Source organism: Lasiodiplodia theobromae (genome assembly GCF_012971845.1).
Source record: "Lasiodiplodia theobromae strain AM2As chromosome Unknown scaffold_7, whole genome shotgun sequence".
Lineage (NCBI taxonomy): Eukaryota > Fungi > Ascomycota > Dothideomycetes > Botryosphaeriales > Botryosphaeriaceae > Lasiodiplodia > Lasiodiplodia theobromae.
Genome location: NW_023336563.1, coordinates 263,651 through 290,631, shown reverse-complemented (window position 1 = coordinate 290,631; position 26,981 = coordinate 263,651). Strand labels below are relative to the sequence as shown.

General features: G+C 55.0%; 8 protein-coding genes across 8 annotated transcripts; 4 read left to right on the top strand and 4 right to left on the bottom strand.

Annotated features, from left to right (window-relative positions):
- Positions 1-2,295: 2,295 nt before the first annotated feature.
- Positions 2,296-3,119, top strand: LTHEOB_2753 (Nuclear pore protein; the record flags this gene model as incomplete). The annotated part of the gene is made up of 2 exons (XM_035511600.1): positions 2,296-2,635; positions 2,695-3,119. 2 exons carry the CDS (start codon positions 2,296-2,298, stop codon positions 3,117-3,119), a joined length of 765 nt encoding a protein of 254 aa, XP_035363479.1.
- Positions 3,120-3,380: 261 nt separating this feature from the next.
- LTHEOB_2752 (uncharacterized protein) lies at positions 3,381-4,318 on the bottom strand (the record flags this gene model as incomplete). The annotated part of the gene is made up of 5 exons (XM_035511599.1): positions 3,381-3,580; positions 3,648-3,806; positions 3,879-3,983; positions 4,059-4,195; positions 4,248-4,318. The coding sequence occupies 5 exons, from the start codon at positions 4,316-4,318 to the stop codon at positions 3,381-3,383; spliced, it is 672 nt and encodes a 223-aa protein (XP_035363478.1).
- Positions 4,319-12,215: 7,897 nt separating this feature from the next.
- Positions 12,216-13,454, top strand: LTHEOB_2751 (Glycoside hydrolase family 18 protein; the record flags this gene model as incomplete). Its single annotated transcript, XM_035511598.1, has 3 exons — positions 12,216-12,349; positions 12,440-12,464; positions 12,516-13,454. The coding sequence occupies 3 exons, from the start codon at positions 12,216-12,218 to the stop codon at positions 13,452-13,454; spliced, it is 1,098 nt and encodes a 365-aa protein (XP_035363477.1).
- A 150-nt stretch (positions 13,455-13,604) lies between these two features.
- Positions 13,605-15,135, bottom strand: LTHEOB_2750 (UDP-glucose dehydrogenase UDP-mannac protein; the record flags this gene model as incomplete). Its single annotated transcript, XM_035511597.1, has 2 exons — positions 13,605-14,411; positions 14,539-15,135. 2 exons carry the CDS (start codon positions 15,133-15,135, stop codon positions 13,605-13,607), a joined length of 1,404 nt encoding a protein of 467 aa, XP_035363476.1.
- Positions 15,136-17,529: 2,394 nt separating this feature from the next.
- Positions 17,530-18,979, bottom strand: LTHEOB_2749 (Chitin-binding type 1 protein; the record flags this gene model as incomplete). Its single annotated transcript, XM_035511595.1, has 3 exons — positions 17,530-18,036; positions 18,096-18,653; positions 18,713-18,979. The coding sequence occupies 3 exons, from the start codon at positions 18,977-18,979 to the stop codon at positions 17,530-17,532; spliced, it is 1,332 nt and encodes a 443-aa protein (XP_035363475.1).
- Positions 18,980-20,350: 1,371 nt separating this feature from the next.
- Positions 20,351-22,839, top strand: LTHEOB_2748 (Glycosyltransferase family 2; the record flags this gene model as incomplete). Its single annotated transcript, XM_035511594.1, has 3 exons — positions 20,351-20,457; positions 20,507-21,777; positions 21,836-22,839. 3 exons carry the CDS (start codon positions 20,351-20,353, stop codon positions 22,837-22,839), a joined length of 2,382 nt encoding a protein of 793 aa, XP_035363474.1.
- Positions 22,840-23,954: 1,115 nt separating this feature from the next.
- On the top strand, positions 23,955-24,428 carry LTHEOB_2747 (Phenol acid carboxylase; the record flags this gene model as incomplete). The annotated part of the gene is made up of 3 exons (XM_035511593.1): positions 23,955-24,083; positions 24,178-24,296; positions 24,350-24,428. 3 exons carry the CDS (start codon positions 23,955-23,957, stop codon positions 24,426-24,428), a joined length of 327 nt encoding a protein of 108 aa, XP_035363473.1.
- A 770-nt stretch (positions 24,429-25,198) lies between these two features.
- Positions 25,199-25,933, bottom strand: LTHEOB_2746 (Nuclear pore protein; the record flags this gene model as incomplete). Its single annotated transcript, XM_035511592.1, has 3 exons — positions 25,199-25,276; positions 25,333-25,355; positions 25,405-25,933. 3 exons carry the CDS (start codon positions 25,931-25,933, stop codon positions 25,199-25,201), a joined length of 630 nt encoding a protein of 209 aa, XP_035363472.1.
- Positions 25,934-26,981: the final 1,048 nt, after the last annotated feature.

The following is a 26,981-nucleotide window of genomic DNA, read 5'->3' as shown; positions in this document are numbered from 1 at the left end:
ACCTCCAGCAGCTATGATGGTCATATCTGCATGGCTATAGATCTGGTTCATCTGTTCGATCTGATCGTTTTTTGAAATCTTTTCATCTTGAACAATACATAAAGCATAAATTCATATGTGCCTGATATCGACGGCTGACGCAACAGCTATGGTATCAGAGATGGTAGCAGGGAGCTGCTTTTTCAGTTCTTCCAGCCCTCCTGGGCGTTGGAGGATTGGGAGCGTGGCGTGTGTCGCCATAAGCTGTTGGGTTCCACCCCCAAACATAGCTCAAGGCAACGTACTCATCTTCAGATGACCCATGGAACAGACACTGCTGTCGAACGTCGATGAGTCTGAATGAATTGGGTGATGTCCAAGTTCTGTCTTTGTGTGAACATTGCGCTCCATGATTGTTTCGACAATTCGAAATCCATTTCCGCGCCAGGCTGAGATCCACCATTTGTGGATGTACACGTCTTGGTTCGATCATGGGTGGATCGTGAAAAGTGTCTTTTCCAGGAGGAGCCGTAGGGTGGATCGGACTCTTGGAGCGTTGATCATGAAAGCCGTCTTTTCCAGGAAGATCGATAGTGTGGACTAGTTTCTGGAAACGTTTTTTCAATGATACCCTCAATGATGGCCTTAACTATGGCCTCGGGAAAATGTATAGGGATGCCAGTGTTTCGCTGAAGTTCCAGATCAAGAACATCGCCTTCACCTGTACACCCCCTCGATACACCTCAACCCGGACAAGACCATCCCACTGCTGCAAGCTCCCATATCGATCATCGAATGCTTTGCGAATTAACTTGCAAGGTTTACAGCGTCTCTTTATGCATAGACTAGTCTGATTCATTCCGATTTCTTGTCTGGGAAGCGAGGTCCCCAGACTAGTCCGACTGATTCCGAATACTTGTTTAGGAAGCGAGGTGCACATGCCGCAGCAATCCATGGCTTAACGTGAAATGGATTGATAATACTTGTGGGATGAAATCTGGAGGTCAAAGAAACAACAATAACACCTGTGAGAGTTTGGGATCTCAAAGTATGAGCATTTCAGACGTCCATATCCGTTCTTTTGGTTTGGAGATGTCTCCACAGCACAGCCACGTCTGCAAAGGCAAAGCTCCACTCACCTTCACGCATCAAAAAACCATTGGGTGATACTTCGATCCGCGAAGCGAGGCAGTGCGTGTAGCCACGTCACAGCTCACCGCTCCCGGCTCAAGCAGTTTCGTGCTGAATCCACCAAGTTCGGTTTCGATGGTTCTAATTCACTAGACAGTCATTGTCACACAAAACAGTGTCCCGTTCAGCCATTATAAAATACACTAACCATTTGTACACCAAGAAACCAGGGAAAAAGACAAATCTCGAACGTAGCCGTAAAAATGGCACAAATACTAGCCTGCCTTTTTGTACGTGCTGGAGCCAGTCACAGGAAATTTATTGCAGAAACTGGGAATTGCTCACTGTGTACTTCCCGACAGGTCAAAGTCGGAGCTCCGCTTCCATTTTACAATAAGTACACTGGGCAACATTTCAAAGCAATATAGAGGGACTGTGCATGGAGGAAGGGTGCCGAAGAGCTCTCAATTGGGGCGGAGGCTGTGGTGGAATTTGTAAAATTGACGGCCAAACGGGAATGCGATAGGGTGTTCTGGCAAGGAGACCAGCTGATGCGATTTATATTAAGACTTAAAGATCCAAAGGTAATATTTTTTTTTCTTGCGCGACGATGTGTGGAAATGTTCTGTACCATCCTGGACAGTTACCCTTGAAATACCAAATTCGGCTAGCGTTCTCGCTGCGACTAGCCTGACGTCACGACATTTATCGCTTCCCTTTTGGCTGTGGTATACAAGTTATAATAGTTTTTACTGCACATCCCGTGATTAACTGAGCTGTCTAAAGGAGCGCACTTGGTACTCTCAGTCTAACGTATGGACTCAACCACATCCCGCTCACGGCAACTTTTCATTGGCCGCGAGTTTTGTAACCCCGCACAGCTCTGCAAACTTTTCACGATCTCCAATCCAGTCCACGAAATTGTCTTCTTCTGCTTTCTCTCAACTTCAAAACTTTCTCCCCAAGCAAAGCATGGTCGAAAACCAAATGTTGGATCCAACTCTTTTTGATCCAGACGGAGACGTATATATATTCGTTCATCATCCTTACAATGAAGAAAAGGTCGCACAGTTCGTCGCTTCTTCCAAAGCTATGAGCTTTGCCTGCGATGCTTGGAACAAAATGCTTTCGCCCAGTGGGCTGTTCTGGGAATCATATGACACGGAGGGCAAAAAACACATCTCAATGGAGGACGATCCTGATGCCCTGGCTCTTCTCCTGCGAATTGCTCACCTGAAGTTCAACGAAGTCCCTCGTGCTTTGTCGTTGGACGCACTCTACGAAGTGGCGGTGTTGACGGACAAATATTTTGCTACCAGCTTGGTAAAGCCGTGGATCAAACAGTGGATCGAACCGTTGAAAATCTCTCGGATACAATGGCATGATATCAAATGGCTCTGGATCGGGTGGGAGTTCGGAGATGAGGACCTCTTCAACAGGTCAGTCCAGTGGCTCCTTAAAGATAGCGACGACCTTGAACAGTATCTTCAGGACCCAGAGATTGCAACCCCTCCTGGTCTTCTCGGTAAGCCGTATACTCCCCCCGCGAGATAATCAGCAGACTGATGATATCATGCACGGTAGAAAGCATAGCTAAGGCCCGAACGAAAACAATCAACAAGATATTGGATGAAATCTACAAATACGTCGACCAGTATCGCGTAGCGTACACCCCAGGGCTATCAAGCGGATTTTGCATCAAAGGACCCAATGCGAGGAAATGCGACGCTTTAGTTTTTGGCTCTCTTGCCCTCACACTGCTACAACTCGGCCTTACCATCGACCGGAGAAAGTCGGCCAGCATCACAGAGAGCATCAACACAATAGCCGAGAAAGTACAATCCATGCAGATCTACGAGTGCGATGATGATGATTCCGATCACGAGTCTTGCACTTCATTCCAGACTGCGCTCCAGTCCAAAGTTGCAAAAACTGTCCGGAAAATTCCGTCGCCTATTCAGGAATCTCATCAAATCCACCTCACACGAAAGAAAGGTCTCTGCAGCTGAGCGCGTTGCACTTTAGTGACTTCCGTAATCCGACACATTCAAGATGAAGCGGTATTGCCTTTCACACGACGGGGGATACAGGCTCATTAGCAAAATCGTGAAGGAGTTCGTTTTTGCAGGCAGTATTATGTTTTGTTTTAAGAAGTTCAAATAAAAAAATAATCTTTCGCACGCCTTTCCCTTCGACAACAATAACATAATGAGAATTTGAAGATAAAGCACCTGATGCTACCTACACTTTCTCAGTCTCTTCGAATAATCTCACGCCATTGCCGAATGGCCCACGTTGCCGCCGCTAATGGCAGACGCCCATTTCCTCATCGTATCTTCAGTATGTGTGCCGCCCGCAAAGTGACCCATGATCCGGGCCGTCATTTCAGCATTCGAGATGATGCCGTAGCGGATGGCATCGTGCATGAGCTCCGGCACGGTATGCTGGGCAATACCGCGGTGAATCGGTCCTGCGTAGGTGGGGCCGCGTGTTAGCTGTTTCGACGTCTTTATCAGTTCGAGAATGGAAAAAAACACCTTTCCAGTGCGGATCATTGGTCCTGCGAAGCCGGATCTCGAACTTTCTCAGCTCTGACGGCGAGTAGTCCGTGCGCAGGTCGACTTCGTGTCCGAGACTGGTGATGATGTAGTCGAGGTTTCCTGCTTCGTCGATGAAGTTGAAGTACTTTTTGGCTACTATAGTGGTGGGAGAAATACAAGCGTTAGCTGATTATGTGTTGGCGCGACTAGAAACGAGACTTGAAGTACCTCCTTTTTTGCCTTCCACCTCCTTCTTATTCACAAAATCTAGGCCTAGATCCTCGGCGCTTCTATTAGCAGCAACGAGGGTATCGCAGATGACCTCGTCCTCTTCTGTTAGTCGTTAGCCTCCATGGATCAATGATAAGTTGGACGACGTGTGGCAGCGATGAGCTGCATGGGACGTACTGTATATGATGATTCCGTGCTCGAAGCGGTCATTGGTTGAGTAGCAAATGAGGAAGAAGACGTCGACGAAGCCAATCAGGCGGATTTTGCCAAACCAGCGCTGGCCATTGATTAGGATTTCCCAGGAGTGAATGTCACTTTCCGGAGGGTTTCGTCAGCCTTGAACGAGTGCAAAGGGCTTTTACGCACCAGTCGCATTCGACATTCTTGTCCTTGACAGTCCTGTCAAAGACCCTGAGTACTCTGTGATAGGATGCCATGTTGTGCTAGTCAAGGTTCAAAACAGTGAGGGTGGAAATTGGTACAGTCGTGGGTTCTGGCTTGGGCTTGACAATCGAGCGAGAAGAAGGCTGTATTTTCGAAGGTCCGAGAACCGGACGACTCTGCTTGAGCCGTACTAAATTAAGCACACGAAGAAGCGGTGATGAAGTTGAGACACAGCTGAGAGCAGGGTGGAGCAGTGGGGGAGAAGAGGGTGGATGTCACAAAAACGAATAATCGGTGTAGCTGCAGAAGCAAATTGCAATCTGCTGGCAGCGCTGCATGTACTAGAGCTGCACGTTGTCAACGTGACGAGCTACGTGATTGACGAGCGTCCAAGCGCTTGACTCGCAGCAGTTCAGCTCCGTGCGCCGATCAGAGCGAGAACGGCAATTTTTGCAGAGCGCACTGATACACGAATGCCAATCACCGCAAACCCTGCATATCAGGCAGAAAGCTGAGCCACGCGGTGAGAAACCATCAGTGCAAGCGATTGGATGGCATGTGAGCTCTCAATGGGGCTCAGGACAACGCATCGATCTCGGGTCTCCGCACGCGAGATGTTGATTTCACATCGGAGGCTCTTCGAGGCGGAGTTTGTGGGGCTTCTTCGGTGATACCCGGCTTTCAGCTCTCGGTTATAGAAAAAAGAAACCAACGCTATGGCTCACAAAGGTAAGAGTAGTGCTTCGAAGCCGCGCTACGGCGGCCGTTTTGGCCCCCGGAACGCCTCCACATGCATTGGTCCCACATGCTGTTTGCCTGGTCGCTCAGGGTTGCGGTGATCAACCTACACCGATTGGATATCCTCAATCAGCCGTCATGAGGCTCAACAGACCATTCAAAATGAGGCTGTAACACGCGTTCTAATACTCACAGCTCGTAGCTTTTGAGCTGAACAGCCTTCCTTAGTGCGTCGGTTCACCGAGCCACCATTCCTTCTATTCTCCCTGTCATTGGTACTTGTAAGGTTCCTTACCTACATTTGCTCTCGACTTCTGCTAACAGTTCCGCAGGACGGGCCTCTCCTTCATTCACAATGGATTTTGTGGACGGCCTCAAGGATGGCCTCAAGCACCGAGCCGCCGACTTGATCGACTCGAGCGAGGCCCTCATGGGTGTCGTCACCAACAACCCAGAGAGGATGCGGGCACTGCTGAACCTCATGCTCACACCCAAATTCAAACCCACCTTCATCGACAAGAAGCCCTCGGAAGAGGCCAGCTTCCAGGCGTTCGCGCCAGCCTCGGAACAAACACCGTCAATCCCTTCGCGCATGTTCGATATCGACACGGGCAACATGGTGGAGCGGCTGGAGCCTGACGACGTCGGCCAATACTGCATGCTTTCACACAGCTGGAAGGATACCGAAGTCGACTTGGCCTACGTCGAAAAAGCGAAGGAGCGCAACCGAGAAAAAATCAAAGCGAAGGAGCCGGCAGCGAAGAACGACGTCGACATGATCAAGAACCTCTGCAGAGAGGAGATCAAGGAGAAGGAAGACACCATCAAGGAACTGCTCCAGAGTGTCGAGGGCGAGCGATCCAAATTCGACATCGGCCAAATACTCGAAGAACGCATCAAGGTCAAGTCGGCCAAGAGACAGCTCAAGTGGGCCAACAAGGCTTTCACCAAGGCACAAGCAGATTTCGATCATGCTGAGAATGAGGCGGATGCGTTTAAAAATCTTGCCAAGGAAATGGTCAAGAAGGTCTCGCCCGACGAGTGCCATCAATCACGCAGCTCTAAGATGCTTTCCGAGGCAGGTGAAGGAGAGAAGAACCCTGGTGGTGAGGAAGTGGAGAAGGCCAAGAAGGCTCTTGACGCCGCGCGAGCCGACCGTGACAAGAAGGTCGAGGACAGCAAGAAAGTCGAAGACGCAACCCAGTTTTTCGAGGACAATACTCTACTTCGAGAAGCCGTCGACGGACTCAACGAGCTGATGAACCGGTGGAAGTCAGCCGTGAAGATTGATCAATCCATTGAGCGCGCAAAAGCCATCTTTAAAGAAGGACTTTTTCCTCTCAAAGAGGGCGGAAAGCGTTATCTCTGGAACGATACATGCTGCATCAAAAAGACGGACTTTGGCGAGCTTGTCGATTCGCTCTCGCTGATGGGTGATTGGTACACCAACGCTGACTTTTGTCTTGTTCACCTCGACACAGCCCCATGCGATGATGAATGGAATGATGAGTGGAAGCGGTACTTGGAATCAACAGAGGAAAAGCTTGCGCTGCCGGACCCCAACATTGAGAAGTACAGTGAGATTCTCAAAGGGAAGCCGGCCTGGTCCACTCGTGGTTGGACACTGCAGGAACTTGTCTTGAGCAAGACAACATTCTACGTAAATTCCGCATGGGAACGGCTGGAGAGACCGCAAGAGAAGCTTGGTCCCTACTACTTCTTCTGCCCATTCATTGAGCTCTACACGGGTGGTAAGGCGCCGAAAGACCACGAGGGGCTGCGAGGCCTCTGGGAGAGCATAGTGAAGGAACACGAACTCAAGGTAAGACTCTAAGATCCGAGCCGAATGCGCCCCCATGATTCTGACTCCATTATTAGGTTACCAAATTTGTTACCGTTGATGACGACGATGGTGATGAAGATGTTCAAGATAAGGAAAAGAAGGTCAATGCCATCAATGCTGCGCAACATCTGATCGCCATCCTCGACGCTCTTGAATTCAGCATTTCTGCAAGCATCAACAAGGAGACAGCAGTACCATTGATAGGCCACGCCATTTATCTCGCAGCTGGGGGGATGAGGAAGGAGGTGACGAAGGAAGACGGCAACAAATGGCGCCTGCATCACAACCTCAGCGTTCGTCTGGAGTCCTACATTTATCCCAACACGGAAAAAAGCTCCAGGCCAGAGGATGATGCGAGACGTGTCATCACCCTGCTCCTGCAATGCCTTGTTGCGGAAACGAAGGACTGGATCATCAAAGACAGGCAGTATATTGCCAAATTTGGCAATATAGATACACTGGAAAGGTGGAAGAGCGGAACGGCGCGGACCAACTTCTCCACGCACAGGGTCATGTCGCTCGCTTGCAACCGCAGAACCACGGTCGAAACCGATCGAGCGTACTCGCTAATGGGCTTGCTCGGAGTCCGCTTCCCAACTTTCAACGCCGAAGGCCTGCCCAAAGCTTTGGCTCGACTCTTTGACGAAACACTGACCTTGTCGAACGATGTCTCGGTGTTCAATTGGACGGGTAGGCAGATGGGAAGCCACATCCGCGGCCGGTCGCTGTACCCATCCTCCCTTCAAGCATTCGACACAAACCGAGTCGAGGGGCAGTCGATGGCCAACAAGCGGCTGGCAAGCCTTCTGCAGACCAAGCGAACCGAGGTGATGAGGACGTTCCGGAGAATCACGTCGATGCTGCAGAACACGATCAAGTTTCTCAAGGAGCAGGACCACCACCGACATCTTCCCATGAAATGGATCATCGGGATCATCCAATTGATTTACGCTGCTGACTTTGAAGAGCTGGACCCGCAGGTGCACGACCTCGAAAGGATTCTCAAGTGGGTCGAGAACAAATGCGGCAAAGTATGGGCCAACAAGGACAAAAAGCCTGCGAATCTTCTCGGTGATGGAGTCTTGGGTCTCGGCGATTCAGTAGCGGACCTTGCGAAGAACCCCATGAAGGGTCTTCTCGGAGGTTTGCACCGGAAGAGGTCTAGATTCGGATTGGGCGACCTAAGCCCCTCTTCCAAACGAGTCAAGACGGAAGACGGAACCCCAGCTTCGCCGACACCGAGCTCTACGGATACGATTGTCGATCCTTTTGATGAGCCGTCATTGAAGGCTGCCATTGAAAAGTTGACTGAAAAAGTGGAAAAATACCTGCAGGAAAGCCAGAATTCGCTTCGCGAGATCAGAAGCCGTAATGGGAAGGACGATGACGGTCGACCAAGGCTCGAAAGAGTCCCCACACTTCCAAAAGAAGTCCTGGAACAGCTCACGCAAATAGATCAGCCGGAGTGCAAGCAGGACGACCAGCAAAACCTCAAGCAGCAAGAACCGGGCACCATGATCTCGCCAAACCCCATCATCGTCAACAATTCAGGTATCCGGGGCGTTTTCGACATACAGCGTGTGGTCATCACCTTTCATGAAGAAGAGAAGCTGTGGGATCAAGTGGAAAGGGCTGTCAGCCCGAAGCAAAGGATCACTGGTTGGTGTAGCATCAGCACCGGCTTCGCTAGAGTCATGGTCAGTTTCTCATGCGAGAAGCATATACTGGAGAAGCAGCTCAAGATCGCCCAAGTGATCCAGAAGAAGGTAGTCGATGATCCTCTCAAAACGGCCAATGGAAAGATCACCCGCGGCGATCGCATCATGGGCCTGGACGAGAAGCACGAGGAGCAAGAGAAGCACGCCGCCCACCACACCGAAGCCGAGCGGAAGGTCAGCCGCATGATCGCCTTCATCCAGGAGGAGTCGCTCGAGGCCATCGCCGGCGAGTGGGTGCTGGCGCGCTTCTCGGACGTCAAGGGGGCCAACTGGTTCCTCTGCTCGCTCGAGCTCGGCTCGACGCACAACTTCCACGGCCACCGCATCTCGACGGACCGCATCGACTTCAGCGATGCCATCCCCGAGCCGGGCCTCATCAACGTCTGGGTGGCCTACATGAACCGCAAGAAGCGCAAGCTGTGCTACATCCTCCGCGACTACCTCCAGGGTAGGGCCATGTGCTCGGCTAGGGATCTGATCTTTAGCCACGGAGATGATGCGGAGGGGGCCCATCCTGCGGCCGACGGGTCGCTGGGGCATCTTGTCGACTTGGGCATGACGGCGGTGCAGAATGCGGCGCAGCTGACGACGCTGACCTTGCGCGAGAAATTTTACGAGTTGAGGGCCGACATCTTGGACAAACAGTTGACCGCTGCCGTCTTGAAGTACACTCCAAAAGAGCTCCAGCCGGCCGTAGAAAACTTGAATGCGGATCAGGATTTCCTCCCTGCGACATTTAAGTCTGGTAGAGAAGTGCACATGTTTTAGAAGGCAATGATTTATGTAGACTCAGCATAGCTACAGTGTAGTACCAAAAGTTAAATACCAAGTTCTTGGCAGTTCAGGACGTGTTAATGAGCGCACTGTGAGAATTAAGAAAACCTGGGCGGAACACGGGAGGCCCTACAGCTCCAGGTCTCTATTCAAATCTCTTTAAGAAATTTGCTGCTTAAGATGCATGAGTATGGCGTACTTTAAATGCAGACATGAGTGGGTTAGGACGAAAACAGTTTGAAAGTAGGGCGTGGACTAGACGAATGAGGTAAATGATGAATACGCGTAGCGGGCGATGCGCGTGATTAATTAGTGGAGATCAGTACTAGAGCCTTCCCCAGATAGGGCTGATGAGCAGCTTACATACATCTGGCCTACAATGCAGGGGGTTGAGGTGTCTGTAGTCGATGCGGGGCAGGAATCAGGTAGAAAGTGGGGATGACAAGGCTGCAAAGTGGACCAATCATGAGGTATGGACACTTCAATGGAGGCTGGTGTTTACTGGGTTGTGTACGGATGGCCGGCTGCCAAGGGAGCATTGCCAAGTAATCGATAAGCACCGCACCAATGAGATCTGCTGTGCCCCTGCTAAAGAGTATGAGGGATTGGCGCAGGTCAGCTCAATCCAGGCTCAGGCACAGTCGCACGTGGTGAGATGAGCTGAGGCTTCTAGTCATAAGGGATCTTTTCTGCAAGTCTTGCAGAATTACACATTTCTAGGTTTTCATCTGTCTTGTGCGTCGTCTTTCCGCTCTTTGATCGATTCTCGGCCGACCATGTCAGTAAATATAGGGCCCTTGACAACCATTTTCACCCCGGCTGCGCCCGAGTGTATCTCTTCTTTGTGTTTCAAAGCAGAGTCAGGTCTAACCGGGATCAATTTGGGCCTGCCCGGCACATCGCAATCCACGTGCTTACCGACAAGTTACGACTGGTCACCTTCTAGCTACTACTCCCCCGGGATCTGCCCATCAGGACACAGTGACGCCTGCAGAGAAACTGCAACAATCGACAATGTAGCGGTGACGATAGCTACATGTTGCCCCACGTATGTACATACACTCACGGATATGACTTCCATTACATTTTTCAAAAGAAGAAACGTCACTCACACACTTTCCCTCCAGCTCTTGGGGCTGTCGTCAGACCCGCGCTTCCGACCAGAAGCTCGCGTGCACGTCGAGCTTTGCAGCAACCACGACCACGGAAATCAGCAGCTATGAAATCAGCTCGTCGGGCTCGTCGATCAAGACGGCCGCCATCACGACGGTTATCAGCGCCGGCGAAATTGCCTACGCCTACGGCATCATCGTGCGCCGCGCTTCCGACGACCCTACCTGGCCGACCAGGGACAACACCGCCACCTCCAGCATTTTAGAAAGTATAGGGACCGCTACTAGCACCAGCACAACATCCTCCTCTGCGGCTGCGAACGACGGAGACTCATCATCATCTGGCCTTAGTACCGGTGCCAAAGCCGGCATTGGCGTTGGGGCTTCGATTGGCGGCCTCCTAATTCTTGCTGCTTGTGCCGGAGGTTTCCTGATGCTCCGCAGGAGAAGAAGACGCCGCGCTCATCCGACAACACAGCTAGGTATGGATGAAACGCCTCGGGAGCTCCATGCAGAATCAGTTCAAGAGTTACCAGCAGAGAATAGGGAAGGCTGGAAAAGGGAAAGGGCCACAGAGTTGTCAAGTACATAGAGAGGGTGTTGTAGTTATTACGGGCTTCCGCTCTGACGTATACCGTTCAAGTATGAGCGGAAAGAATTGATTGAGAGCCCATCCAGTGCTGGATAGTACTCTGGTTAAGGAAAAGGTTCAATGCAATTGTTGATAGCATTCATAGCTGCAGGCAAAGCCTTGATTTTTCAGAAGTCTTGTATTGGATGCCGGACGATGCGTGAGAAGCGGACACCTTTTCTTTTTGATCATTATTCTCACGGTTGAGAGCGAGACATTTGCGAGTTCAGAATATCTCGGACGTTGTTACACCCAGATTACCAATGGTAGAAGTTGTGCAAGAGAAGCGAAGCTCACATACCGGTTCCTGGCAATTTCCGTTCATGATAGCTTGGTGGCGAGACAAGCGGAATTTCCCGTTGCTTGTAGCACCGCAAGACATGTGTATGTTTACGCGGCAGTCACGCTGCATCGACTGCTGTCTCGGCAAGATGAGACTGATCGAATGACATTTTTTCGTGCAAGTCATGCTTCGAAGTGCCAATTCTGTGAGCTCGGGAAAGTGCCAGAATTGAAACCCAAGGCCAAGGGTCATGACCCGAAGTTGTCGGATGTAGATCAGCATCTTGTACTTTCTTTTGGAACGTCAATGCGAAGGTTCGTACAGACGATAACATATAAACTAAATTCAGGTACACTGACGTTACCAAACGCGTGCCGAGGCTTGACAGATTGAGCACTTGCCGAAAAGCGGCAAAGCCACGTTGAAACACAAATGCGGTGCTTGCAGAGGTGCAGGAATACGTCATATATGCCTCTTCGCGTGGTCCGATGAATCGAAAACGCCACGATTGCACAGCGTGGTTTGTAGCACGAGCTTGATTACTCCCGAAAAAATCCTAGGGCAGCGGATGTACGTACTTTCCCGCCGTGCATGCATGCATATGTGAAACCCCGCTCCTCCGGACTTTGAGTGGATTGCGTAAGCCACAGCCGTGCCTGCAGGCCAAGCTCATTCATACGAATCCACATCCTCTAGCTGCACGCTCCCGAAACCTGTACCGACCATTTTATACCATTCACACTCACCACGCGCTCCGACACGCACGCGCACGATCCACCAGCCCGACGATCAACACGACGGCCATCATGACACCAGCCATCGCGCCCTCCGACTGCTCTATCCCAGCACCCATGAGGCCCGTGCCAGCGGAGCAACGTCCGTTCGTACACGGCGCATACTACCCCAGCTGGAAGATCTACAGGAAACAGCCACCGTCGTGCATGGACCTGGACATCATAACCCACGTGTACTACGCATTCATACGGTAAGCGACTCCAAACACCAAAAAAAAAAAAAAAAACCAAACACCAAAGAAAAAAGAACACCAAAAAGTCCCCGCAATAACACACCACAGCGTAAGAGAAGACGGTACCATCTACGTAAGTCCCCTTCTCCACATTACATCACTTATCTTAATTTAATTCACCCAGCACCTCGACGAACACGCCGACCTCCACCACCCCATCCCCCCAGGCCCTCCCGGCTGCCTCCCCGCCCTCACCCACCTCCGCGCCACCACCCACCCACACCTCAAACTCCTCCTCTCCCTCGGCGGCGGCAGCGGCTCCGCCCCCTTCCCCGTCCTCGCTTCCTCTCCCACCGCCCGCACCACCCTCGCCACCTCCCTCGCCGCCTTCGTCCACCTACACGCCCTCGACGGCGTCGACCTCGACTGGGAGCACCCCGCCTCGCCCGCCGACGGCACGCACTTCCTCGCCCTCCTCCGCGCGCTACGCGATGCCCTGCCGGCGCCGCGTTACGTCCTCAGCGCGGCGCTGCCGGCGGGGGAGTGGTGTTTGCGCAACATCCCGCTGGCTGCCGTCGCGGAGGTGCTGGACTACGTCAATCTGATGGCGTATGACTTTGCGGGGTCCTGGACGGCCGGGCGCGCGGGGCACCACGCGAGGCTGTTCGCGGGAAGCGAGCCGTACGATGCGTATGCGAAGAGGTCGGGGGATGGGGCGGTCGAGTATGTACTGAGTAAAGGTGTGCCGCCGCGGAAGGTGGTGCTGGGGGTGCCGGTTTATGGGCGGTCGTTTTTGGGCGTGCGGGGGCCGGGGGAGGCGTTTGTGGGGTGTGGCGGGGAGGCCGGGGGAGTTGTCGAGTATAGGGAGTTGCCGAGGGAGGGGGCGGAGGAGGTGGTTGATGAGGAGGTTTGGGGGGCGAGTTGTTGGGTGGGTGGTGGTGGGGGTGGAGAGGAAGGTAAGGCGGAGGAGTGGGTGAGTTATGATTGCCCGAGGACGGTGCGGGAGAAGGCGAGGTATGTGAGGGAGAGGGGGCTGGGGGGCTTGTTTTATTGGACCGGGGTCGCGGATAAGAAGGGGGAGGGGAGCTTGCTCCGGGCTGGGTATGAGGGGCTGTATGGTTGAACTAATAGACTACACTTTGCTTCATCTAAGCCACGGAAGATTTTGCATTCCTCTGAACTAGATATACTCAGGACTTGCAAGATTATTTGTACGTAGAAAGACAATAAAAGTATTCCAAAGGAGAGAGACCCGATCTATCTATCCACCACATCATGCACAGCACCACTTCACCACCCCCTCCTCCAACTGCTCCAACACCCGAAAGTCCAGTCCATGCTGCCTTATCGCCACGACGACCAAGTCAAACCCGCTCAGCCCCTCGACATTCCACTCCCTCTCGACATCCAGCCTCGGTGCGAACGGCACCTGCTCCTCGCCGACCAGCGGATCCGCAAACACGACGTCGACATCCCACTCCTGCAACAGATGCTTCATCAGCGCTATCCCGGGACTACAACTCAACACCTTCTGCCCCGGCTTAAACCCCACGCCCACCACCAACACCCGCGGCCACCTCTCCCTCCCCCTCCCATTCTCCCCCTCCCCGCCCCTCCTCATCCGCGCACACACCTCCCTCATCGCCCGATCCCCCACCTCCCCCGGCCTCCTCCACATCTTCTCCGCCGCCTGCTCGAGCAGCGGAAACGCGCAGCTCTGCAGCAGGTAATACGGATTCACCGGTATACAGTGTCCCCCCACGCCGAGCGAGGGAGTATACGCGGCGTAGCCGAACGGCTTCGTCGCCGCCGCGCGCGCGACCTCGAAGGCGTCGATGCCGAGCGCCGCGCACGCGTCGGCCATCTCGTTCGCGTACGCGATGTTGACCATCCGCTGGCAGTTCTCGTACAGCTTGGTCATCTCGGCGACTTCCGGGCTAGAGACGGGCACCACGTGCGCGAAGACGCGGGCGTAGAGGGCGTGGATGGAGGAGAGCGAGTGCGGCGTTATGTCGTCGAGGCCGGAGATGAGCTTGGGGATGGTCGAGACGGGGGGGTCGGTGCGGCCCGGGTCGACGCGCTGTGTGGAGGGGGCGGAGGAGGTTAGTGGTTGGTGTGGAGGTTGAGGTGGGTGGTCGTCGGGTAGAGTGGTGGGGTGTGGGGGATACATAAGGGAGGAACCGAGTGACAGCAAGAAAAAAACATACCTCAGGACTCATCCCAGCTTTCAGATTGCGCGACCTCATCAAGTTCCCCAGCAGCTTGCGCGTCATGCCCACGCCGACAGAGCTCTCAACGACAACCGTCGCGCCGGGCCGCGCATACGTCCCCACGGTCGTCAGCGCCGCGCGCACAAACGACGTGTCGATCTCGCGCTTGTTCTCGGGCCGCAGCGTCGTCGGCACCGCAACGAGGAAGTGCGTGGCGCGCGCCAGTTGCGCCGGGTCGGCCGTCAGCGTGACGGACGGGTAGGCTGCCATGTCGTCCGCCAGGCTCTCCAACCGCGCCTTCGACACGTCGTACGCCAGTACGCTGAACTTGGCCGCGAACGTCGTCACCAGGTGCAGGCCGACGTAGCCCACGCCGATGACGGCGACGAGCGGCGGTTCGGAAGCGGAGATGGGTGTGAGTGGTTCGAGCTCAGAGGCGGAGTGGAAGAACTCCTCGTTCACTGACTCTGGCGGCGGTGTGTCGGCGGTGCTGGAGGGCCCCAGAGAGCTCCACACGCCGACTGAGTCTTGCATGCGGTCACAGGGAGGCGGTGGAGCCACGCTGGCTGGTGGGGTGGGGAGTTCGGGGAGCATATTTACAAGTGTTCAGGGGGGAGAAGTGATGCGGGAAACGATCGTATCAAGATAGAAATGAAAGGAGCAAGGGAGATAGGGCATGCAGAGACACCGCACAGATAGAAATGCAGCGAGAGACGCAAATCAGACACTTCCTCGTCGCTTTCCCGGCGCTGGGCTCAGACCTTTTAAAGCATGTCTGGGCCACGCTGGTAGGGAAGGAGCAACTGTCTTGGTCTCTCCTGGGCTGCGCCGAGAGCTGCGTGCCCAATTCCAATGCATCCTCCCACGTCGACAACACGCTTGCATCAGCTACCACACCCCTCAAGCCCCGAGCCCGCGCGTTCCCGCCCTCCGGAGATGGGGACAAGTGGCAGTGAGGTGACATGATCCCGCTAGAGCCGATTGCATACGATCCAGCCGTCGGGTTGGGCCTTCCTTCGCTCCCTCCTTCTCTTGCGGAAGAAATATTGGAAAAAGCTGGGCTGAGCCGCAGGTAGCTGAGCCCCGTGCGGCGGGTTGCTGATGCTGGCTGCTGGATGGATGACACCGAAACGGGGACGGCATGGGGGGATGAGGAGCAGTCCAGGCACAATGATGCAAAGCTTCCAGCCGATGATCGCGTCAGTCACGGCTGGGCGGAACCCGTCACCTTTTAGTGAGTAGCGCCATCTGAGAGACCTGCATATAGCAAGCAGCACGCGGCCTGAAGGAGTTTCGTAGGGCGTGCACGACGGGTGCAAGCCAAGAAGAGCCAGGCCCCACAGCGGGTTTGCTGTAGAGAGGCGGAGAAAAGTCAGAAGAGAAAGAGAGAGAAACGTCGTCGGCGGAAGGCTGGTAGTTTCTGCAGCTAAGAAAAAAGCGGAGCTAGGGCCAGGGGGGGAGGGACGTGTGTATACGAAGCGGAAAAGAACAGTCAAGGGGCGGGAGAGCAGTAATTGGCGGGGGAAAAGGCTTGGCTCGAGATGCTTGTGTCTCGGTTAAGCTCCCCTTCGTGGTCGGCGGGGTGCATGTCTACGAAAACTCGCAACCCCCCCCGGTCAGCCAGACGGCAGCTCGCGCCTGCAGCCAAGCCTCGCCAAGTCACCTGAAACCTGTTGCCTTTCCCGCCCGCGCGTGGCTAGCTCGGTAGGCGGCGGGAAAAGGACGCAGAGGTAGACATCCCAGGGGCTACCCTCGTAACAAGGCAACACGGCAGCTGCGTCTCCGCGTCCTTCCGCAACGCTGGGATTTTCTGCAATGGATCTCGCGTCCGGTGTCGGCTGCTCGTTCATTAATTTCATCAGAGAGAAGGGGTTCACGCGCCATCGACAAGGCTGATGAATGGAAAATCCCCCGGCCGAGCCTCAGCAGATCCGGCATATTGCGCCGCCGTTAAGACACGCAAAACACCCTTGTCCCGTCTCCGCACGCGGACAATTCGTGCACGCGCCAAAGCGGGAAAAATTTAAGGCGTATAGAGATCCCGAGCGAATCTATATTATACAAATTCCGCCTAAGTCAGCTGGCCAGTCAGCGTGCAGCCCCTGGCCCTGGCAGAGGGGGATCGGCGGACCGAAGGATTGCTGCCGTGTTGCTATTGGGGACTACGGGCGGGTAATCGACCGGACTTAACGGGCTGCCGGCGGGGGTGGCCATTTCGTATTGTTTGGAGTCGAACAAGTGCCAGCGGGGTCGACGTCTCGTATTGTTGTACGCATCCGCCGGTGGGGGCTGACGATCGATACGTCAGGAAAAGCCTCTCAGATGCGACGAAAATGTGGGCGAATATGTATGTGTGATGCTTTGCATCCTCCAGCCTGCACGAGAATACCCAACTGTGCGTTGCCCACATTCGCCCCACGACGTGTGCTCTGCCAAGTCATTGGGTAGAAAGAAAAAAACAAATTTTCACAAGCCATTGTTTTCGCTCGGGTACGGGGGGAAACAGATGCACCCGTTGGATCGGAGTTGAGCCGCCGCCCGAATGATGACGATCACTGCCGCAGAACCGTCTCCGCAGATTCCTCTTTAGGGACACCTGCAGCAAGGCCCCCCAGTCACCCCCAGCAACGCTTCTGCTCGTCTACCGAGTTTTTAATATCCCCGGCAAAAATCAAAGCAGCCAGCCGTCCGGGGAAACGCACCGACCCTTAGCTTATAGAGCTGACGACACGTCTGCGGAGCGGTGAGCAAAGAATCACCTCATTTTCTTCAGCGATGAGGTCTGAGTATTTGGAAAAAAAAGGTGATGAATATTGAGGCTGCAGCATGCCAGGATTCCTCCCAGCGCTACGAATTAAGTTATTATCCAATCATCCGCGCCCGTGCTTCCAACAGTCTAGCCATCCGCGTACACGTGGAACCAAACTAGCAGAAAAGACGTGACCATTGCACGCAGCAATGTAATGTATGTAACTCGGCACCACTAGTCTACAACAGGGCAAACGCGACGTTGACGAGGCTAACGGTGAGACCGAGCCTCTTCCCGAGAGCAATTAGGCCAGAACTTCCGCTTTCGGCAGTAGCAGACGCCGACGCAGATGCAGCAGCAGCAGCAGTGCTTTCAGCCGCTGCGGACGCGGCTCCAGCAGCTCTAGCGACGACCAGGTTCTTGGATGATGCGGAGTCCGCCCTCTTGGCAGCAGCAGCGGCGGCGGAGATGGCATTCCCCGTCGCGGGGTCGCGGTACCAATTGCCCTTGGGGTCACCAAGGCAATCGCCGACCGTCTTGAAGGTATATCCCTGCGCTTTACCCTCGTCAATAATAAACTGGGTTAGGTTCGTCACTGTCTGCGGGTGGATGTCGTGATTGCCGACGATGAAGCTGGACGTGGCGGGATCCCCGCCGGCCAGGGCGTTGGAGAAAATATCCTTGGAGTTCTGGATCGTGTCCGGGGTCAGGTTGGCGTAGTCCAGGGTGTCGACGTTGAACTTGATCTATGCACCGGCTGATCAGGAATATATTAGATTGAAATATTGGCGGCGCAAAAACTCACTATGTGGTAGCCAAGCGTCTCGAGGTCGTCGACGCAGCCGGCCGTCCTGAGACAGGTGTTGTACGGCGGGCGCATGTAGGTGGGGAAGTAGCCGAGCACGTTCCTGAAGGCCATCTCGTTCTTGACCATCTGATCGAAGCGCTGGGCGCTGGTGATGTCGTTCAGATTCTGGTGGCTCCAGGTGTGACTGGCGATCTGGTGGCCGTCGTCACGCATACGCAGCAGGATGTCAGGCCAGTCGGTACTCTCATTGTCGATCCCCCCCTTGTCGAGGTTGACGGACGTGATGAAGAATGTGGCTGGCACGCCATTGTCGTTCAGGATGTCCAGCAACTCGGACGTGTAGATGTACGGGCCGTCGTCGTACGTGATTGCGATGGTACCTGGCTCGCTGCACTGGGTGACACCGCCGCCGCCCCACAGCACGCTGCCAAATTTGGGTCTCGGGACCGAGGTTGTGTTCTCCCCGGACGGCACAGCGTTCGCATCGCAGGCCGGCCCATATTCAAACTGGCAGGCCGGAGCGTCGCAGAAGTCGCGGCCGGTGCCGCAAAGGCCCTGCAGAGGAAGCGCTGATTAGCCGGCGGGCTTTTCATTTGGGTATATTGGAGACGGACAGCAGCAGAACAGCAGAGGTCGGCGCCACAGGAGGCATTTCCGGCGGTCGGCCCGCAGCTGTCGCCCGCGTTCTGGCGACGATCGAGCCCGAGGTCGATTGGTGGAGAAGCAGCGGCTACGTCTTTCGCCGCGAGCGGGAACCTTGTACCTGACACAAGGCTACCTGCATGGCCAAGCTCCGCGGCATTTGGGCCAGCCTCAGCCCGACCGGCGGCAAGCAGGGTCAGCTGGAGCACAATTGAGGTGGCGAGGCCAATGGACAGCATGTTGGAAGCAAACAACGAGACGAGGCGAGTGTGGAGAGTGAGGGCGATTTGATACGGCCATGGCGAAATGTATATGTCTTCCTACGCGTATTCGACTACGTATATCCGAACGCCTGACTCCCAAGTGAAGGGCGCGGCTGAGGCTTCGGCGGTGGACCTGGCGCGGATGCAATATGCATCTGTCAATAGTGCGCAGACCCCTGTGCTGCACGTCATATGAGGAGATCGCTAGCAGCCAGCACGCAAAGCGCCAGGGACGGGAAATTCTCAACCTTGGCCGAAAGGGGAGGCGGGGTCAGCTGCGGATTAGTCCGACAAGAATAGCAGCGCGTGCTCTGCAGTTTCTCCGGCAGGGATCCATCGGCGCCGGAGAGAAGCTCGCCAAGCCGGTCGGCTGCTAACGTGGTGCAACGAACGTGGCTGGACGGCTCCCGACGCGTCCCAACGGCTACCAACTGCTGTTCTTGGCCTGCAGCTGCAGCTGCCACCTGCTCCAAGCCACCTCCCGGCCCACTCGCCCAGCATTTCGCGATGCTGTCTCGGCGCATGATCGTGCCCTTTCCGTGACCCGTCAGCTCAGCTCCGAGTAGTGCTGTCAGAAGGCACCAATGCAGCGGTGGCTGGATGCAGACTGAGTCCTAGCCATGAAGCTCGTTCGCCCCTCCACCCACTTCCGGCTGCCAGAGCCCACCTGGTCTCCTTGGCCAAAAAAGTTTTGACCCTATAAAATTCTGGCGGCGGCGGACTGTCCTTGCGCTGCTCCTCTTGGGACACCGGGTCTTCATCTCGTCGACCAAGCACCTGCTGGTCAGTCAATCGTTGCCAATGCCTTCCGCTCGCTCTCCCGATTCCGCCTTGACATGGCGGCCCCCGGTTCTTGAAGCCGATCCCAAGCTGTCATATCCCATCCCTGTATACACAAGGGGCTCTTCTTCAGCTGCATCTTCTGCATCTCTCTCGGGCCATGATGATTCTGTGTCTTCCCCAGACGAGTATCTTTCTTCAGGATGGCAGACCACCCGCACCTCAACACGCCCGTCGTCCGTCGCGGACTCGGAGCCTGAGCCTGAATTTGATCCGCGCAAGCGGCATCTTTCTCCTGCCAGAGTCCCGAATCCGCGAAGTCAGCTTCACCAAGAGATCCAGAGAGACGAGGAGCCAGCTCCGCAGATCCCTCCTCTTGCCATTGAAGAGCCGAGAAAGATAATTACGGTGCCAGCGCCGCATCCGAGCCATCAATTGCAAAATCCGCTGGCATCTCACCCGCGCACGCCTTCTGCAGCTTCGTCGCGGCAGGATGTGGCGACCATCACGGGAGTGGCTTCTGCCAAAGAAGAACGCTTCCAGGCACTTGCGGATTGTTGCAACCAGATGGTTGCGAAGACGCGGCCCGCACAATCTCCGGAGTTCAGCAAACTGGGCCGGCGCATGATCACGCAGCAAAAGCTGCTGCTGACGGGTGGATTGGTCTGTGCAAAGTGAGTTTCTCTTCTCAACACCCAGTCAGAACAGTCTAACGCCGGTTAGTTTCATCCTCATCTTTGCCACCTGGTGGTGGCCGGCTTATTACTACGTGTACCTTCCCTTCATCACACTCACCGTTGCCCTCAACTGCATCATGGTCGCTTCCATCATTTTCCATACCATCAAGCACCGCATCTTCCCGGAAAAGGTCATCATGCCCACCTCACCTGAATCTCTCGTTCTCCTCCTGCCCTGCTACAACGAGAATCTGGAAGAGTGCACCAAATCACTCGACTCTCTCGTAGCGCAGAAGCACCTGGAAAACCACAAGAGAGCCATCATGATCATCTGCGACGGCCGGGTGCGCGGCGCGGGAATGGAAAAGACGACGGCGCAGTATCTGCTCGAGGACATCCTCGTCGAGAAGACGGAGCGCAAGGTGGTCAAGCAAGCGTACACGGCGTGGGACCAGCAGCCGATGGACGTGACGGTGCAGAAGGGCAGCTACAAGGGCACGCCGTACTTTTGCATCATCAAGCACCAGAACCAGGGCAAGCGCGACGGGCTGATCGCGCTGCGCTCGTTCCTGTACAAGTACAACACGCGGGCCGAGAAGCCGCAGATGCTGTTCCGGCCCGCCTTCTTCGCCGAGATGGCCATGTTCCTGGGCGAGGACGCGGGCATCGACCACGTCTCGCACCTGGTCGGCATGGACGCCGACACCGTCTTCGCCGACGACTGCATCTCGGAGCTGTTGAAGCAGAGTCACTACCCGAACACGGTCGGCGTGTGCGGCTACGTGGCCGTCGACTTCAAGAACCGCAACTGGAACCCCTGGAGCCTGTATCAGTCGTCCGAGTACACCATCTCGCAGGGCTTGCGGCGTCTGCACCAGTCGATCGTGACGAACAAGGTGTCCTGTCTGCCCGGCTGCTGCCAGCTGCTCAAGATCTGCGAGGAGACGTGCGGCGACCGGGTGCTGGTGGAGCTGTTCGGGTACTGCCCGACGCCGGCGGACAACATCATCAAGCAGATCCGGGCCACGGCGTCCGAGGACCGCAACCACGTCTGCCTGATGCTGTCGGCGCGGCCGCAGAGCAAGACGCGCCAGGCGCTGCGCGCGCGCGCCATGACCGACGTGCCGCAGTCGTGGTCCGTCTTCCTGTCGCAGCGCCGCCGCTGGACGCTGGGCGCCACGTCAAACGACCTCTTCCTCTTCAAGGCGCCCGGCGTGCAGTGGTGGGAGCGCATCCTCGCCTTCGCCAACTGCATGACCTGGGCTCTCAACGTCTTCATCTTCGCCAGCCTGGCCAGTCTGATCCACTCCATCTTGGGTAAGTCCCCCGCCAGCAACAACCCCACTCGCCAGCATATCACTAACTTTTCTCCCAGTCGTCCCGTGGTGGATCATCCTCGCCTTCGCCTCGGTCATGGTCACCCCGCTGACCTACTACCTCTGCATCACCTTCTGGCTGCCCCGCACCTTCCGCGAGCGCGTCCAGTACCTCGCCGGCTGCTGCCTCTACGTCTTCTGCGGCCCCTTCATCAACATCACCGTCCTCTTCTACGCCGTCTGGAACATGGACTCGTTCGGCTGGGGCAAGACGCGCAAAGTCATCTCCACCGACGACAGCGACGAAGCCACCCCCGTTCCCACCACCACCACCACCACCGCCACCCTCCCCACCGACATCGAAGCCCCACCCCCAACCACCCTCCGCCCCCCGCACCCTGCCTCCTCCCTCCACCCCGAAATCATCGCCCTCGTCGGCTGCCCTGATGATACCACAATTGCATCCGCCTTCGGCGCCTCCCACCGCACCCTCGTCTACACGCCCCTCGACGCCTCGGCAGGCGAGAGCCTCGCCCGCGCCCGCACCCTCCACGCTCACCCGCACCGCACCGTCGAGGTCACGGCCGACGCCGCGCGCCTGCGTCTCGCGCACATCTTCGTCGTGGCTGCGACGAGTGCCGGGGGGATGGACGATGCGCTGGCCGCGGTTTTCGCGCACGCGGCGAGGGGCAGCGTCGTCGTGGTGCTGGAGAGCGAGGGGGATGGCGATGGTGCGGAGGGGAAGCAGCACGCCGTCGACGCGTTGCTGGCGCGCTGCGACGATGCGGGCGTCGTGCTCGGGCTCGCGGCGCGCGAGCGGCCGTGGGAGGTCGTCGTGGCGGGGAGCGAGGTTGGCGCGGCGAAGGTGAGGGAGGTGTGGGAGCGCGTGAGGCCGGTGGGGGCGAGGGTCGTTGTTGCGGGACCGGCGGAGCCAGCGCCGGAGTCGAATGAGGGGAAGAAGAGGGTGAGGAAGGAGGGCGGTGCTGGTGGTGGTGTTGGGGCGGAGGCGAAGGAGCCGGTTAGGGCGAGGGTGGAGGAGGTGAGGACGGTGGGGGCGGTTTGAGGGATGGGTGGTTAACGTACACAGTAGATATGATGACTATAATGATGACGTATATAGAGAACAGGTATCTCTCAGATTCTCGTAATTTATATTTTGGTTCGATGAAGGTTTGCGCGTGGTTGATGAGCTGTGATTGTTCGACTGGTGGGCGACCCGACGATTGACTCCACCTTGTGAGGACACATGGTTGCTGAGTCCCACTTGTGGTCACGTTTTGACTTCTGTCATCAGGTTGCGTTGTTGTTCTTGCGGCTTCTGATATCATTGTAGGCAGTCGTGTTGGACCTGTGCTGGCGTCCTGCATCGCTGCGGTGAAGGGTCGCAAAATTTTGCGTCAAGCGCTCGTGCGAGACATCGCGAGAAAAGGAAACGAGTCAGTGTCCGGCGCAGGTAGCCTCAACCACATGCTCAATCACGCCTCTCATGTGTCCAGATAGTGCAACGGCCGTCGCTCTTTCAACACGCGATCCGAATATCATCCCTTGCTTGCGCTTTTTTTTTTTTCAGCTCGGTGTCGCGTTCGGCCGAGTTCGCTGCGCCCTTCCGACGACAGCGAAGCAAAAAAAACACCGCACCATCTGACGAAACAACACGACGTTTTTCTTTTTCCCCGTGGAGTGACAATAGAGTTCGGCTCCAGATTTCGGCACTTGTTGGCAAGCGGGTCCTCCTCGAGCGGCGGTCGGGCCGTCGTGCGGGTGTGGCGGCGCCAGATCACAAATGGGAGAGATCGAGGCTCCTCCGTATTTCGGCCCTGCGCCGGCCAAAAAATCGTGTGACGTCAGGAGATGTGCTCTGGAACCTACGGCGGGACTTTTTCGTCATATCGTCCGTGATCCGGGTCCTCGGGATTGCTGCGGGAAGCCTGATGATGGCGCCAGGGGTTGGGAAGCTTGGTATATATATGTGTGCGTTGGTGGCGGGAGGACGGCTTGAGACTCCGTGGATCTGCGACATACATACATATATCGTCTATCTCGCATCGAAACCTTGACGCCTTCCCTCAACGACCGGGATCGGAAGATATTGCCGCTTGAAAGATACGGATAGTGAAGAGATAAGGATCTCGACCATTTTCGGCTATCGCGAAGAGAAGAGCAAGGGAAATCGAAATCATGAACGCCCAGACGAGAGCGCATTGGGAGAAAGACCTCAAGGACCTGCACATGGTCTACGACTACAATGCCCAGGACGAGCACGGAAACCCCGAGAAGTGGAGATACGAGATCTGGTTCCAGATGGAGGTAAGCCCTTGCTGGTGATAAGGTGATGGTGGTGATTGGTGCGGAAGGTGGCGTCCAGGGGTTGTTCGGCGGTGCGCTGATAAGGACGTGATAGGACCGCGTCGTCTACAAGATCCATGGCGGTCCGATGGCAGGACGCGTCAATTACCAGACTTGCAGCTTCCAGTGCATCCGCCCCGGCGAGCTGTGGCAGTGCAATTGGTTGGAAGGCAGGTGCAGAGAATTTTCATCCAGAAGCTGAACGGTGCTGATACGTGTGAACACAGAAACCGGGACGATCGTATCTCTGGTGTACGATATTCCGAACAAGAAGATTACCACGTTGATTGCATTCTCGAAAGGTAAAACAGCTTCTGTGATTAAAAAGAAATAAATGGCTAATGATACATGCAGGTCATTGGGAGCATGCGGAGGAGGCGCATGGTGATAAACGTAATTCGAAAGATTTTGAGAGATGGAGGGGCCTTGCACGGATAGGATGTCATATTGACCGCCATATGCTACCGGAGCAAGCAGACATCCTGGAGGTATTCCGGGGAAAGGGCGAATTGGAGCCAATTGAACATGATTGGCCCACTATTTAGGAGACCATTCGTACATACAGGACACAGAAGGCGTTATGGAGTTTCATTACCTTCCTATAGCTTATTGACGGCGCCTCTTCCTTGAACTCGAGCATGGTTGATCGGGATTTTCCAAATCCGACTGGACAGTCTGTCTCAGCTTGCGTCGTCTTTGCTCCATGTGGCTACGGTGAGACTCGTCCACGGGGTTTAATAAATGTTCCACAAGGCTTGGTATATCTTTCAGGTTCCGGATTAGCTCGGGTGCGCAGTGGGAATGGTCGTAGTGGCCAGGGCCATTCGATGCACGAGGGGTTTTGCCGAGATTGCGAATCGGCATTTTTTGGAAACATCTCTCAAGTTCCTCAAAGCTTTCGAACACATCCGTCACCTTTTTCCGCGTGAATTGAACGCCGACCTCTTGTTGGCCAATTCTGCGGAATGCTAGCACAAAGGACCCGAATGTCAAGGCTTCACAGGCTTCCACCACTTCCCACCCGCAAGAATAACGATGTTTGCATGCATATTTTCTCGGATCATTTCTATGCATATTCATGAACTCGCCCATGTGGGAGTAGCAACACCTAAGCATTTCATCGATTGCACGAAGCCGATGTTCGAGGATGTTCTCTGGAGTGTAGTTAGCCATTATCTTTCAGATAGAGCAACACATTATTGAGGCTTACCAATAATTCCCGGTGGAAATAATCTGCCATCGCTTGATGATGTATTCAGAAATATTCCGCCGGGTGTCATACATTCTTCTCCGTCCTTGACGAGGTGAACCTCCCGGACCAAACGATTCGACAGTCTGGTGAATATTTCTTCCTCTCCGAATGCCCATGCGATGAAGAGCCACTCTTCATACCCAGGCTCCTTAACCAGGTGCTCGATGTCTTTGAGCCAATCTTTGAGCCATGGCCGAAGGATCTTGACCGCCCCATATTTCTCCGTCAAGTCAGCGACAGCGAGGAGGTCATCAAATGTCAAAGTCTTGGGAATGCGTTCGAACCGCATGTGCGCAATGTTTAGCAGGAGCTCGAGTGCTTCGGGGTCGTCGTCTGGAAGCGGGATAGCGCAATTGCTTTCCACCAGAGTGCCCTCTTTGAACCCGTTGTTGCGCGAAAGCATACTCTTCCACGCCGAACACACCAGAGACATGGCTTTTGATGAAACGACGTATGTGCGCTCGGGATCGCACCGGGTCAACGACAGTCGCGTGTCTCCATCTTCGTCGAAGTAGAGCACCGCTGGCTCGTTGCTCGACTTCGAGCCACCCGATTCCATCGTGAGAGATTGCCAGTGGTTGTATAGAAGAAGAATTCGGCGTGCCTGAACGAACAAGCGGCAGGCGCTGGCGCGATGACTGGTGGCGAGGAGAGGGGTTGGGGAGCCGCGTTTTGGCGCGAAACTAACGCGTCCGATATTTAATCCGAGTGTTGCATCACCACTTACAGGGATCATTCGTGTTTCGCGATGTACCGCAGCAAGATCCGAACCATTATTTTCTAATAAAGTACAGAGGGGTATCGCGGCGGAAGGCTAACTTGAGTATTAAGGCCCTAAGTGTAACTGTCTCTGTGTCAATGGTCTTCCCCCCCGCTCATCTGGTCCAACTGTCCACAAGGTCAGCATTAGCAGACTTCAAGTAAGGGCTGTTCAAGGCAGGTTTAAATGAAATATGGCAATTTTTGCTGTCCAGCGGAGCTACACTTTTCCGTCTCGGGCTCTATTGATTCCGAAAACCCGAATGCGAACTTCAACAGTTCGAGCCTATTTTCGAGTGACAATTGATTACCTGATTAGCCATTTCCTCGTTGACTCCTACAAAAGTGTAACATATTCACCGTAGTGCCCGCCTCAATACCCTGATAATAGGTTTCTGATGAAGGTTGAAGGATGATCGATTAGTAGCTACGGTGGGTTTGAACGATATGCGTTCAAAGCAAACTACACTAAGCCTAATCGGGCAATAAACGTGTTGTAGCAAACGCAGCCGGCCTACCGGTGCCTGCCAGCACGATCCTCAGTTTCCCTTTTGTGCTAACTAACTTCAGAAGTACTGCTAGTCACTCTTCTCTTTCCCCTTCTCCTGTTACAGGCCCGTCTTCTTCTCCAGGTTGACCCTCACCGTGCGAAGATTAGTCATCATCTCTTCCTTCCCGACTATCCTCATGTTACACTTCATTGGCCTCTTCGACATCTCTCCCGCGTTGATCGTCTTCTTGAATGTCATCTTCGCCCTCGTGATTGAGTTGCACCAAGCCTTGACTACCAGCTTCTTCGTGCTGAGCTAAAGTATCCTCACGGGCTGTCCAGGCTTTTTTGGCTGGCT